The sequence below is a fragment of the Mustela lutreola genome, chromosome 4 (assembly GCF_030435805.1).
Source record: "Mustela lutreola isolate mMusLut2 chromosome 4, mMusLut2.pri, whole genome shotgun sequence".
Classification (NCBI taxonomy): Eukaryota; Metazoa; Chordata; class Mammalia; order Carnivora; family Mustelidae; genus Mustela; species Mustela lutreola.
Window position 1 is genome coordinate 190681625 of NC_081293.1, and position 13285 is coordinate 190694909.

The following is a 13285-nucleotide window of genomic DNA, read 5'->3' on the forward strand; positions in this document are numbered from 1 at the left end:
CATCTCCAGAGTTAATAGAAGATCCCAACTTAGATCAGTACTTGCCAGCGGCATCATCCCACCCCCTTGTAGGTCTGAACAGTGAATTCAAAGTGCTTTCAGGACACAGGTGTGACTGCCCCTCCCCACACCTCCCCGTGCCTGTGCCCAAACCACAGATGTGACCAGGCAAACGCATGGTTGAGGTCGAAATAGGAACACGCAAGGGCAGTGATAGGTCAGCTTTCTATCCCTCAGGTTGGAAGTGCTGTTGACACATAAGCTGAGAAAGTCCCTAAGAGACAGGGGAATCGGCCAGGGGCTGAGTGTGGGGCAGCTGAGTGTCATGGTTCAGAGCGCTGGCAGCCAGGACCTGACAGAATCCGTGATTACGTCAAGTTAATTTCCAATGACCAGTGTCCATTCATTCTAAGCTTCATGATGTTTTATATTTTAGCACTTCTGAGTATGAGTGACAATCACTTTTTTCTTCCTTAACAGTCCACAGCAGAATGGTGCATCTCAGAACGGCTGGCACCTTAGATTTAATCAAGTGATAGCAGCAATCCTGGGGCTCAGTGATGTCACTGTAGAACTGCCTTGTGCAGACAAGGGACCTCCCTCCTTCTCAAACCATGCTCACGAGAAAACCTCCATCTGGCGAACCGCCCAGCCCAGCCCTGACTCCACCATGGACCCCAGGCTCCTCTGCTGGGTGACCCTCTGTCTCCTGGGGCAAGGTGAGTCCTCAGAACACCAAGCGGTTTCAGCGAATGCTTGTGTGTGAGTGTGAGCGATGATTACGTGCTAAGAGGACAACCCATTTCTCCTGACTGTGCCCGATTTCTGTCTCCCCAGGTCACACAGGACCCGGAGTCTCCCAGTTCCCCAGGCACAGGGTCACAGAGAGGGGCCAAAATGTAACTCTCGGGTGTGATCCCATTTCTGGTCATACTGTCCTTTATTGGTACCGACAGACCACAGGGAAAGGCCTGGAGTTTTTGGTTTACTTCCAAAACACGGATCCAGTGGACAAATCAGGGATGACCAATGATCGGTTGTCGGTCAAGAGGTCTAAGGGGACCAACTCCACTCTGCAGATCCAGCGTGCAGAGCAGGGGGACTCGGCTGTGTACCTCTGTGCCAGCAGTCCCACCACAGTGGGGCACCGTCCCCTCCTTGCTCCTCACAAACCTCGTGGGCTCACTCCTCCTCGCTCACAGGATCTCTGAACAGAGGAGGTGCCCTGTTCTTCCTCATCAGGGGTAATAAGAGCATTTGGGACTTCAGCTGTTCTTCTGATAGTAAAACGTCAGGAAATAACCTTCAAAATACCAGAACATCTTTTGGCTTATAATAATTTTGGCTTATGTGCTTTTTGGATTCCTTTATACAGTTCAAGATTTTATAATTGGGATGGAATATCAGAATTTAGTCTCAGGTATTGTGACAGTCTCTTGTAAAACTATGACGTTTCAGCACATTTATAATAAACTCTGGTTACTCCGTGTCCCTTATTCAGGCCATGCTATATGCCCAGGGATGGGCTCACCAATCTGGAACACTGCTAAGATCATGTGTGGCTACCAGCCATAAAGATAAGTAAATTAGGGTGCCTGGGTGGCTCAGTGGGTTAAGCCGCTGCCTTCAGCTCAGGTCATGATCTCAGGGTCCTGGGATCGAGTCCCGCATCGGGCTCTCTGCTCAGCAGGGAGCCTGCTTCCCTCTCTCTCTCTCTCTGGCTGCCTGTCTACTTGTGATTTCTCTCTGTCAAATTAATACATAAAATCTTTTAAAAAAAAAGATAAGTAAATTAGAATCCTTGGCAACGATTGTCACTGAGATCAATTAATCCAGAGCCACTGTCAGCCACCACCATGATCCACATTAACCGAGGTTTATATAAAATGGAACTCCAGTTGAGAATGGGCTAAAAAGAAGTGATTCAGAGGAGACCTGAATGATAGTTGTATCAGCCATTTGGGACTCTGACATTTTGAAAGTAGTTAGGCCAAATGACATTCATACCAGAGGTGTAGGAGTGTTCCACTTGGTGTGCACACACACACACACACACGCACCCTTGTGCTCACACATGCACACACACATGCATACTCTGTGGGTCCCTCTTCCACTCTCTTAATGGTACCTTTCGATACACAGAAATTCTTAATCCAAAATCATTCCATTTTTTCCCCCCTTTTTGGTTTGCATTCTGGTATCTAGAAAATATTTGCCTACTTCGAAATGATCGTGTTTTCTTAGATTTCCCCTCTAACTTATTTATATTTTACCCCTTTTACATACATGGGTCTGCAATCCAGGTGGAATTAATTTTTTGTATATGAAACGGGGAAGGAGTCAAGTGATGTTTTTGCAGATGGTTTTCCAACTGACCCAATACTCTTGGATGAAGAATACTTTCCTCGCCACTGTGTAATATCACTTGTCTGAAATCAGTCACTGTACATGTGTGGGTCTGTTTCCCTACATCTCTCATCTGATACGTTTGTGGGTCTTGTCGGTTTTCGCACGAATACCACAATGCCCTGTTTACTATAGCTTTATGGTAGTTCTCGACATCTGGCAGTCTAATTCCGGGCAGCTTCGTTCCTTTTTATTAGGAGTTCTTCACCACGCTGGACTCTTTGTACTTTTCATGTATGTTTAGAAACAGCTAGTCCAATTCTCCAGGAGAATATGCCCGCTAGGAATGTCTGCTTTTTGTTTCCAAGTAATGTAACCAAATCACAGAACAAAGCAAAGAATACAGTGGAAGTAACAGAAACACTGAGCACCTGAAAATGTAAAATACATAATGTTTGGCATCTAATCAAAGATTATAGGCATGCAAAGAGACAGGGAAAACGACCCATCATGGAGAGAAAAATCAGTGGACAGAAACAAATCCTAATTTGACAAATTGACAGATAAAAGTATGAAAACAGTTGCTATAACTGTATCCTACATGTTCAAAGTTAACTAGAAATCCAAATCAAACTTCTGGAGATAAAAATATATTTCTGTGATGAAAAACACAATGGGTAAAATTAATAGCAAATTAGACATTAAGGAAGAGAAGATGAATGATCTCAAAGGTGTAATAGTAAATGATTTCATAATGACACAGAGGGAGAAAGGGCAATGGTGAGCTCCGGGGGAACTTCAAGTAACCCAATGCTTAGTGACCCAAGTTTTTAAAAATGTAAATGTCTTTAAAGGACAGTTTGCTGTTTATGCCAAAATAATTCCACCATAGTGTGGGGTTTATAATATATGTTAAAGTAAAATGTATGACAGCAGTCACGTAAAAACAGGGAGAGGATAATGGACGAGTGTCATATCATTGGAAGGTTTTCATAGTCTATGCAAGCTGGTGTAACATCACTTGAAGGTAGAATGCAGTAAGGCAGAGCTATATGGCACAAACCATGGAGTCATAATTAAAATAATAAAACGCAGAGTTGTAGCTAATAAACCAACAAAAAGATAAAAGGGAATTATTATTAAAATACCCAATTAATCTACAAGAAGATGTTTAACAAGAATAAAAAGACGAAGAAGAGACAGGACTAACAAAAAACCAATAGCAGCATGGTAGACATGAACGTAACCAGATCAATAACCACATCAAAGAGAGTCTAAATGCCCTAATTAAAAAACAGAGATTGTGATATTAAATAAACAAAACTATGTGCTACCTTCCAGAAATGCAGTACAAAGACTCGGAATGTAAAAGGTAAAAGGGTGGAAAAGGTGTACCGTGCTAATTACTCACCCAGAGAAAGCTGGAGAGCAGTATTAATATCGGACAAAGTAAACTTCAGGGCAGAGGATATCTTCTGGGATAAAGAAAGTCATAACCAAATGACAAAGGGGTCATCTCTTAAGAAGACATAATAATCATGAGTATTTATGCTTCTAAAAACAGAGCTTCAGGGCACCTGAGTGGCTCAGTTGGTTAAGCGACTGCCTTCGGCTCAGGTCATGATCCTGGAGTCCTGGAATCGAGTCCCACATGAGGCTCCCTGCTCGGCAGGGAACCTGCTTTTCCCTCTGACCTCTCTCCTCTCCTGCTCTCTCTCTCCCAAATAAATAAATAAAATCTAAAAAAAAAATAATAAAAACTAAAAACAGAGCTTCAAAACACTGAAGTAAAATGGGTTGTAATGCAAGGAAGACTAGACAAATCCACAATTAAAACCATTGTTTTAGTACTTCCCGGTAATGGACTGAACAAGTTAACATACACGCACAAGTCAGTAAGGCTGCAATAGGCATGAACAACGCTATTGATCAACGTGACCTAATTGACGTTAATAGAGTATTTCACACAACAGCAGCGGGATATGTGTTCTTTTCAGCTGCACGTGATTGTGTACCCAGATGGACTAGAGACTCTGGGCTTGAAATTAGAATTAAGACATTTAAAAGCATCTAAGTCATACATAGTATATTCTTGACCTTGGGACAAAGAATAAATCCAAAGGAAAATTACAAGGTGGTTTTAACAGCGTAAAAATGAAAATACATCAAAATTGATAGGATGCCACTAAAGTCATGGGGGGGGAGAAAACTGAAGGCTAGGAAATCATCTCAAACTCATTCTGAGGCCAGCACAGCTACCACCAAAACCAGACAAAAGGGGATCCCTGGGTGGCTCAGTGGGTTAAGCCTCTGCCTTCACTCGGGTCATGATCTCAGGGTCCTGGGATCAAGCCCCATGTCGGGCTCTCTGCTCAGCGGGGAGCCTGCTTCCCCCTTCTCTCTATGTCTGTCTCTCTGCCTATCTATGATCTCTGTCTGTCAAATAAATAAATAAAATATTTTTTTAAAAAATCAGACAAAAGTACTGCACGAGAACTACAGACCAATATCCCCCGTGAACACAGATTCATAATCCTTTTAAATTTTAATATATGGAATGTAACATCTAAAAATGATAACATAGCATGACCAAGAGGAATTTATCTCAGTAATGTGCAGTCGCTTTAACATTTAAAAAACTATCCATGTAATTTACTATATCAAATACTAAAAAAAAAAAGAGGAAAATTATACAATCATCTCTATAGAGTCTCAAAAAAAAAAAAAAACAGTTGAAAAATCCAACACACCTGTTGCCAAGAAACACTCTTAGCAAATAAGAAGTAATTGGAAGTAACTTTCTTCCCCTAATAAAGGGCATGTATTAAAAAAAAAAACCTATAGTTAATAGACCATTTTGCAGCTAGACTATGACAAATTAAAGATGCATGTCATAATCTCTAGATTAAACACTAAAAGGAGCACAAAGAGAGGAAAATAGTGTTTCAACAAGTGGGGCTGGAAGAAATGTGTATCCACATGGAAAAAGAATGAATTTCAATCCTTGCATCTCAGGAGAGGGCAAACGAAGACCCACGGCTCAAACATGACCTCTGCCTGCTTTTATATGGCTAATCATGGTCTTTACATGGTTAGTGGTTGAAATAAAAAGAATGACATTTTGTGACATATGATAATTAAATGAAACTCAGATTTCCGGATCCGAATGGAAAGTTTGGTAGGCCTATTGTCAGGCGCGTTCTTACTGCCTCTGGCAGCGTTTGCATTACAATGGCAGACGGAGTGGTGGACTCAGAGACTGCCTTGTGCTCAACACCTAAGCCAGGCACTATCTGGCCCCTTACAAAGTTTGCAGACCCTCGTCATAAAAAAATTATGACTTGGATCAACGTTCTCGATGATCTGTACAACTTCTGAACGGTAAAGCTTCTGAAAGAAAACAGCAAATTCTCCTCCTCACCCTTGAAGTGGGCAAAGATTTCTTGGGGACAAGGAATGTTCGCATCTTGAAAAAGTGTATTTTTCTTGATCAAAACATTAAAAATTCTGTTTGTCAAAAGATATTAAGATGGATAGATGGCGATCTGAAAGAGGGCAGGTATCCATCATGTAAAGAGGTCTTACGAATCAACAATAAAATAGAAAATTCAATTAAAAAGAGCAAGAGATGTGAACAAGTTATTACTACCTATGTATTATATATACATATATATGAATAGGGTTTTAATATATATTATATATACATACACATATGGTACATGTAGTTCCCTCTTCGTGAGAGTGATGGGCTTATTTCCCTAGCCGCTTACATTTTTGGGGGCCCTAAAACTCCACAGTCAGCCTCTTCCAGGAATTACCTTTGCTTACAGAGAACACTTTGCCCAAAGTCCTATCACTTCCCCAGGGCAGCTGGCATCTGATGACTGGCTGGTATCCCCTTTCCTAGAACACTAACTGTTGAGATTTAGAATATGCATTCTTTTCTTGGAAAAATGTTTGCTTCATGCTTCCTTCATGAACACGTGCAAAGGGTGAGCTAGACATAGCTGCGCGTCCAATCACCCAGAGCTGGGCCCCGCAGAATCCTGAGCCCAAACCTGTACCTGGCCTGCTTGGGCCACTTGAGGGCGCTGTGGCTCCACTGAGCGGGCCACTGACAGCAGCGTCTGGGAGAGGGAGGGTTAAGAAGAGGCTTGCCTTGGTCCAGGCAGCAAGGAGATTGCTGATCAATCAGAGTCAGTGCTGACACCTGAAGGGCCGATTACAGTCTTCTCACATTAACTGATGCTCAGGTGTGTTTGCCACAACAGGGAGCTACGAATTCCACCTTTCTTGGTGTGAAGGCCTCTCTTGGAGCCTACATTGGTGCAGAGTCTGATGAGGCTTCCGTGGGGCAGCCTGAATAACCCAAGTCAGGTGCAGAGAAAGGAGCAGAGAGGAAAACAGAGAAGCTGTGGGGGAGGGCCACCCAGCACAGCGCAGCCCGCCCCAGCCGCCCGGGAGGCAGCTGGCCAGGATGGAGGGGGACCTGCTGCAGCTGAGCCTGCCCGGAGGGTGCAGGGTGCAGGATGGCTGCAGGAGCCGACCAGGACAGTGACATCAGAATGGTGACGTCACAGGCAAGCCCTCTGAACAGAGCCAAGGGAAGAAGACCAGAGCCCTGAGTCAGAAGATGCGCCGTCCTGTGCTGCCTGGCTCTGCCAGGGGCACCCAGCTGCTCTGCTGGGTGTCCCTCTGTCTCCTAGGGGCAGGTGAGTCCTAGCTCAGGTGGGACGTCACTTGAACTGCTGCTGGAATCTCAAATTCCTTCCTAGACCAGGTCATCAGCAGCTATCTCCTCCCTCTACAGGTCCGGCAGGTGCCGAAGTCATCCAGACGCCCAGACACCTAATCCAAGGCAGTGGGGGGACGGCTGTGCTGACATGCCAACCTGTCTCTGGGCACAACAGTGTGCGATGGTACCAGCAGACCCTGGGGCAGGGCCCCAAGTTCCTCATTGAGTATTTTGCACAGGCCCCGAGAGACAAAGGAGACATGCCAGAACGGTTCTCAGCTCAACAGTTCAGTAACTACAGCTCCCAGCTAAACCTGAGCTTGCTGGAGCCAGGAGACTCCGCCCTGTATCTCTGTGCCAGCAGCTAGACACAGCCCTACAGTGTGACCGGCTTTCTGTACTCAAACTTTCCTGTCCCAGCTGAGGGTGTAAGAGGGAGAGGGAAGGGGACCTCAGCCAAGTTCCAGGGATGCTTCTAGGTTTTTTCCTAACACTCTGTCTTGCGGAGCTCAGTCAGAGCACTCCTGAACATTGGGGGCCCAGATTCACCGAATATTCTCGAAATTCCTGGCAAATGGCAGGAGCTCCTGCACTGTGCTAGGGTGCCGGCATGCAGGATGTATTTTAATGCAAGATAGACGTGAGTATGCCCATTTCACAGATGAGGAAGCTCTCAGTATGCCACATTATAGATACAAAATGGTATCTCATGGACTTTCAAAAATTTTCCTTTTTAAAGTCTCAGAGGCAGGAGTCAAATCTAGGGCACTAGGTCTCTGAAATCAACATTTCCCTAAAATTTTACGGCGTTTCACCAATTAGATATAGCAGACCACTGCGTCTTCCATCTCGGGACCGGCAGAGCTGTGGTGGGCAGGTCGCACATCATGGGGTGGGGTTACCACAACTATTGCCTGCCCACTTCTAGAACCAGCTTCAAGCCAGAGAATATGTGTCTGTCCCACCAGGTTCCATTAGGGTGGGGCCAGGTATCCTCCAATACAGGAGCTAAGGGACCAGGGTCTTTCCAGTCTCTCAGAGGATTCAGCCAAGGAAACAGGAGCCCTCTGGGAATCTCAAGGAAATGGGAGTTAATACAGGAACTAGTGCTTCTAAACCATTGGACATTCTGGAGGAGGGAGGGTCTGAGGAGGCTGCAGCTCTCTCTTACTTCTAGCACTTTCCATCGGAAAAGCTGAAATTGCTGGGGTGCCTAGGTGGCTCAGGGGGTTAAGCCTCTGCCTTTGGCTCAGGTCATGATCCAGGGTCCCGGGATCGAACCCCGCATCGGGCTCTCTGCTTGGCAGGGAGTCTGTTTCCCCTTCTCTCTCTGCCTGCCTCTCTGCCTACTTGTGATCTCTCTCTGTGTCAAATAAATAAATAATCTTAAAAAAAGAGAAGAAAAGCTGAAATTGCTACTTCTGGCCAGGCCAGTAACTGCAGAAAACAGCAGAGAGCCCACAGCTAGTAAATGTGTGGCATAACCATTTTCAGGTGGCAGGTATAAGCTTATTAGCGAACATACAGAGTTTTAATTCTATTCCTTTTCTGTGAACTTATAGAAAATTCCCTTATGTATTGCTCATTTTCCTGGCGCTATATACTTAAGCACACTATTTCGATTAATTTTCTCCAGCCCCAGGTGGGCTAGAACAGCTTATCCACACTGCAAGTGAGAGGGCCAGTTGTTACAATGTAAGGGAGTGGCTGGGGAGGCACAGCTCACAGACATCAGACTGGAGCTCAGACCTAGGCCACGCCAACCTAACTGCTACCCCCATAATGCATTTGGGGAGAGGGTGACATCTTCACAATTGGAACACTGACCAAAAGCGCCTTCCAGAAATGCTGGCCCTGACACAGTCGTTTGCACAGGGAGGTGACCCGCTGAAGGAGACTTCCGAGATTTCATCTGTTTGTGCTCTGACCTGCCTTGGACTAGTGACCTGGAAAAATATTTGGCTGGGTTTTTCCACTTGTAAACTGAGGTCAATAATATGTGTCTTGCAGAGATTTTATGCAAGAAAAATAAAGCAAATTGCCTAACACAAGGAATCTTTAGTTCCCTTGTAACTCCAATAAATCTCTGGTCTAGCACAATTTTTTTACTGGGGGCAATTCTGGGATCAAAGGCAGGCACGGATTACTTGGGCCTGACTCACCTGTGTGCCAGACACGAAGTCATCTGAAATGTAAATACAGTCATCTGATAATGTATTATGTGAGATTAACTGCAAGCAGTTGCCTCTTATGGGAATGAGAAAATGAGACCTGTGACAGCACTCTCTGTTTGATATGAAGTCTGATATGCAAGAAGGTGTGGTGCTTCCAGAACATTGTGGTTTTGGTGTGGTTGGTGATCACACAAAAGATCTGATAAAGGAAAAGTACAGTTTTATTCAAAAGAGTCCTTCATGGTGGAGCTCTAGGACCTTCCGTCCTGCCTCTGATTGCACCCTCCAGTGCTGTGGATGCTATGTTCCTGCAAGTCTGCCTCCAGCGTGCCCCATATGCATGCCCGGATGCCCAGGCTTTCTGCCCCAGGGCCGTCTGTGACATCACAGGGCTAGCTGCAGGCGTGCTAATGCTCCCGGCAGGACAGGAGCCAAGAGAGGAAACCTCCAGTGTCTGCATTCAGGGGGACAATTCGAGGAGGCGTTTCATGGGCTTCTCAGAAGGTCCCAGTAGAGTCCGTCTCCTGATGCCTCGACATATCTTCAATATTGCTTCTTCATCCTGGTTCTCTTCTTCCCGGTTTCAGCCTCCCTGCTGATAGCAAGAAGGCCATTGGAAGACCCTTCCCTTAAGAAGAGACCACCTTTTTTTTTTTTTTTTCATTTATATCTCCATCCAACTTCCCAAAGTCTTATAATAACATATATGAATAAATCTTTTCCCAGTTCATTTTGGTTTATTTTGAATTCCCAGCAGGCTCACATGGGTCCCTGCTCCCTTAATGTTCCAAACCTATTTGTAATGGAACAGATTAGGGTTATGTTTACAGGAGTAGAGTCTGCCTGGGTTTTCCTCAATAATGCAATAATCACTTACTGAATACATGTGCAGAGCAGATCCAGGTTTTATGGAGCCTAAACCTTATAAATTTTACGGTGCTCTTTGAAAAAGACATAGAAAAATTTTTTCTTTAAGTCTTGGAAAGGTCCTACGTGAATGAGAAGGGCTTGAAGTTATTCTTCATTGACTTTATGAAGTTCACTATGTTTAAGAAGTGTTCACTATGTGTAAGAAGTGTTCCAGGTGTTTGGGAAACATCAGTGCAAAAAAAGCAAAACAAAACAAAACAAAAAATAAAGCTTCAAGATGAGGTCTATCTTTCTAGCAAATTTTGTGACAAATTTGTGACTCAATAATTAATTTAAAAATAAATTTATAGAGAAATATTCCTGGTAAATGCTTATCTCTAAAAAAATAAAAATTAAGCATCCTTGAGGATACTGGTCCTTTGGGTAGATCATACTTCATTATGAGAACAATCCTCAGACCTTTGAGATCCCATATCCCCTACCCCAAAGAATATGAGTCCTTGCTGAAAAGCTCCCCTCTGTTTTTGCATCAACCCAGCCATGGGAAGTAGACTTCTTTGCTATGTGATTCTTAGTCTTTTGGAACTGAGTGAATCCTGGGCATAAGGGGAGAGTCCTTCCTGGGTTTGCCTAGGCCCCTGGGTTCACACAAGCCTTTTTGTGCGGCACTCCTTGTGTCTGATTTCTGATTCCGTGTCCTTTCTCACTGTTGTGTGATTGTAGGAATTACCCATGAAGAGTATGTCAAGAATGCAGCCACCGAAATAGAGAAGCCTCACACTGAGATATGACCTATATAGGAAATAACAATGTGTACCGATATTGATGAGCTGTAAGTTTGACACCAGAGCAAATGTATGGTTCAATCAATATTCACCCATCTGGTGGGTGCAAGACCTTCCGAATGGAGACAAAACAACTCCTTGTGGCCCTGGGGTCCTCAGACATGTGAATTTCTCATCTATGTCGCTAATGAGCTTCCTCTTTTCTCGTGGAAAGCGGAGTCATAGAACAAATGTGGCCTGGTGTCTGTAACCTCGTCTGAAGCAAAGGGAACGATCTGACTCATGGGAGCATGAAGACCTGAGTGCAGATGGCAGGGCTCCCGTCACTCAGGGCATTGTGAGGCAACATAAAATAATTCTTCAAATTCCAATGACCTTGACCTTGAGACTTTGAAAACTTTCTGGACATGGTTATTTTAAACAAGAAAATCACTATGGGCTGAACATCCAATTATCCAGAGTTAAGGCAAAGAGAAAAACTAAAAAGTATTTGGAGGCAAATTTTGAACAGAAAAGTCACCAAAGAACCAGGACCATCATAATATTTCTTAGTCTACAAAAATACTATGAAAAAATTGTAACAGTATGCAAATAAAGAATTTTATCATAATTCATAGAGGAACAGGTTTTCTTGATACAAGGTAGAAGAGAAGTATATTTACCTATAAGTGTTCTTCAGAAAGCAAACTAACAAGTTCTCCCCCTTCTGAGACACTCAACTTTGTATATATTAATGATTTGCTCCTGTGGGGAAGGGGTGTGGCAGGTTAGCTCTGCAGCTCAAGCATTCGTCAAGGAGAGTGATGTCACTGAGTGACTGGGTGCCCAAGTTCTATTTCCCCAAAACAAAACTAGAAGACATAAGATTCTGCCCTTCCCCGGACATGGTCACCAGGCTCTTCTGTGTGGCTCTTTGTCTCCTGTGGGTAGGTAAGTGCAGGCGGGCTTCCTTCCCTGGAATTCCCAAGACCACAACACAAACCTTCCTCCCAAGATGACAACATTAGTCTCTGTCACTCTCTGTTACAGGACACATGGATGCTGGGATCACCCAGAGTCCAAGAAACGAGATCGCGAGGACAGGAAAGAGGGTGACTTCTGAGATGTCACCAGACAGAGAACTATGACTATATGTACTGGTATCGACAAGACCTGGGACATGGACTGAGGCTGATATATTATTCCATCAATACTGGCAGCACTCAGAGAGGAGAAGTCTCCGATGGGTACAATATCTCCAGACCAAATACAAAGGAGTTCCACCTCATACTGCCTTCTGTTACCTCCTCCCAGATATCCGTGTACTTCTGTGCCAACAGTTACCCCACAGCGCTGCACAGCTGCCTCCTCTTTGCACACAAATGTAGTTGGACTGATCACCCTGAACTGAGCCCCAAGAAGGCCCTGCCTCCAGAGGAGTCACTGCTCTTGCCAGCATGAGAGCCTTAGGACAGTTGGCAATACAACACTTGGGGTTGAAGTCCATCTCTATGCCAGTCTCAACCCTGACTGGACATCACCCCAACATCCTTAGCCTGCCAGTTCTCTCTTCTGCTGGTCTCTCTTTCCACTCACAGAAAGGAAAATGCATCTTTAGTTGAGATACATGAAGAGTCCCTTGGTAATCTCAAAGCCCCCACATTCTTCTACTGCATCTGGGTTTCGGTGACTCCTTTAATCCTTTCCATGGCCTCTTCTACTCTTCACCTTGCAAGTCATAGACCTTCACTTGCATGGTCTCTACTCCCGGCTGCCTTTCTTCTATGAGGCAATAATACTGCAAGGTCCTGTAATGTTTGCACCTGTCCACCCCCCTGTCTCTCCACCATCACCCTGCACAGCCTGCCCAGCTCTCCCTGTCCCAGCCACAGTCACACACATTCAGTTATTGCCTTGTATAACCCATGTTCTTTTCCTCCTTTGGAATCTTTTTTTTACAGGCTATTTCTTCACTAAACATATGCCCCTCCCTCTTACTTCTGGAACTCTACTTCATCCCTCATATGAAAATCTATTTCAGGACTACTTTTAATTGTGAAAAGTAAAACTTAAATTTTACTAGAAGAAATTAAGAGAACTATTCTTAGACGTTTATTTGAGGAAGGATTCTTTTTTTTTTTTTTTTTAAGTGGAGACCCAGAAGAACACAAACCACAAAGAAAACTATAATTTCGGTTGCATGAAACTCTTCTATATCAAAACACATCATAAAAGTGAAAAGGTAAGCCACAGACTGGGAAAAGACATGAGGGGTGCAAAGCCGTGATGAAGATTTGGTGTGAAACACACCATTCCTGCTCACCAAATCCCCATGGCTGCTCCGCGGTTCCCAGCCTCCCTTGCGGACCTATGACCCAAGTTCTGCACAATGGGAA

General features: G+C 44.4%; 1 long non-coding RNA gene and 3 gene segments (V, D, J or C); 3 read left to right on the forward strand and 1 right to left on the reverse strand.

Moving 5' to 3' along the window:
• The first annotated feature begins 568 nt into the window (after positions 1 to 568).
• The window catches only part of LOC131829868 (T cell receptor beta constant 1-like), a 145841-nt gene continuing 133124 nt past the window's right edge, over positions 569 to 13285 (forward strand). Inside the window, 2 exon segments of the C gene segment in view lie at positions 569 to 719; positions 838 to 1149. Coding sequence covers positions 671 to 719; positions 838 to 1149 — 361 coding nt within the window.
• On the forward strand, positions 6584 to 7478 carry LOC131829874 (T cell receptor beta variable 5-1-like). The segment is given in 2 exon segments: positions 6584 to 7058; positions 7157 to 7478. Coding segments are annotated over 2 exon segments (372 nt in total).
• LOC131829876 (uncharacterized) lies at positions 9455 to 12602 on the reverse strand. The gene is made up of 3 exons (XR_009353022.1): positions 12486 to 12602; positions 11573 to 11654; positions 9455 to 9850 (listed from the first exon to the last, which is right to left on the reverse strand). It is a non-coding gene; the product is annotated as an uncharacterized LOC131829876 (long non-coding RNA).
• LOC131829873 (T cell receptor beta variable 10-3-like) lies at positions 11795 to 12582 on the forward strand. The segment is given in 2 exon segments: positions 11795 to 11840; positions 11940 to 12582. Coding segments are annotated over 2 exon segments (457 nt in total).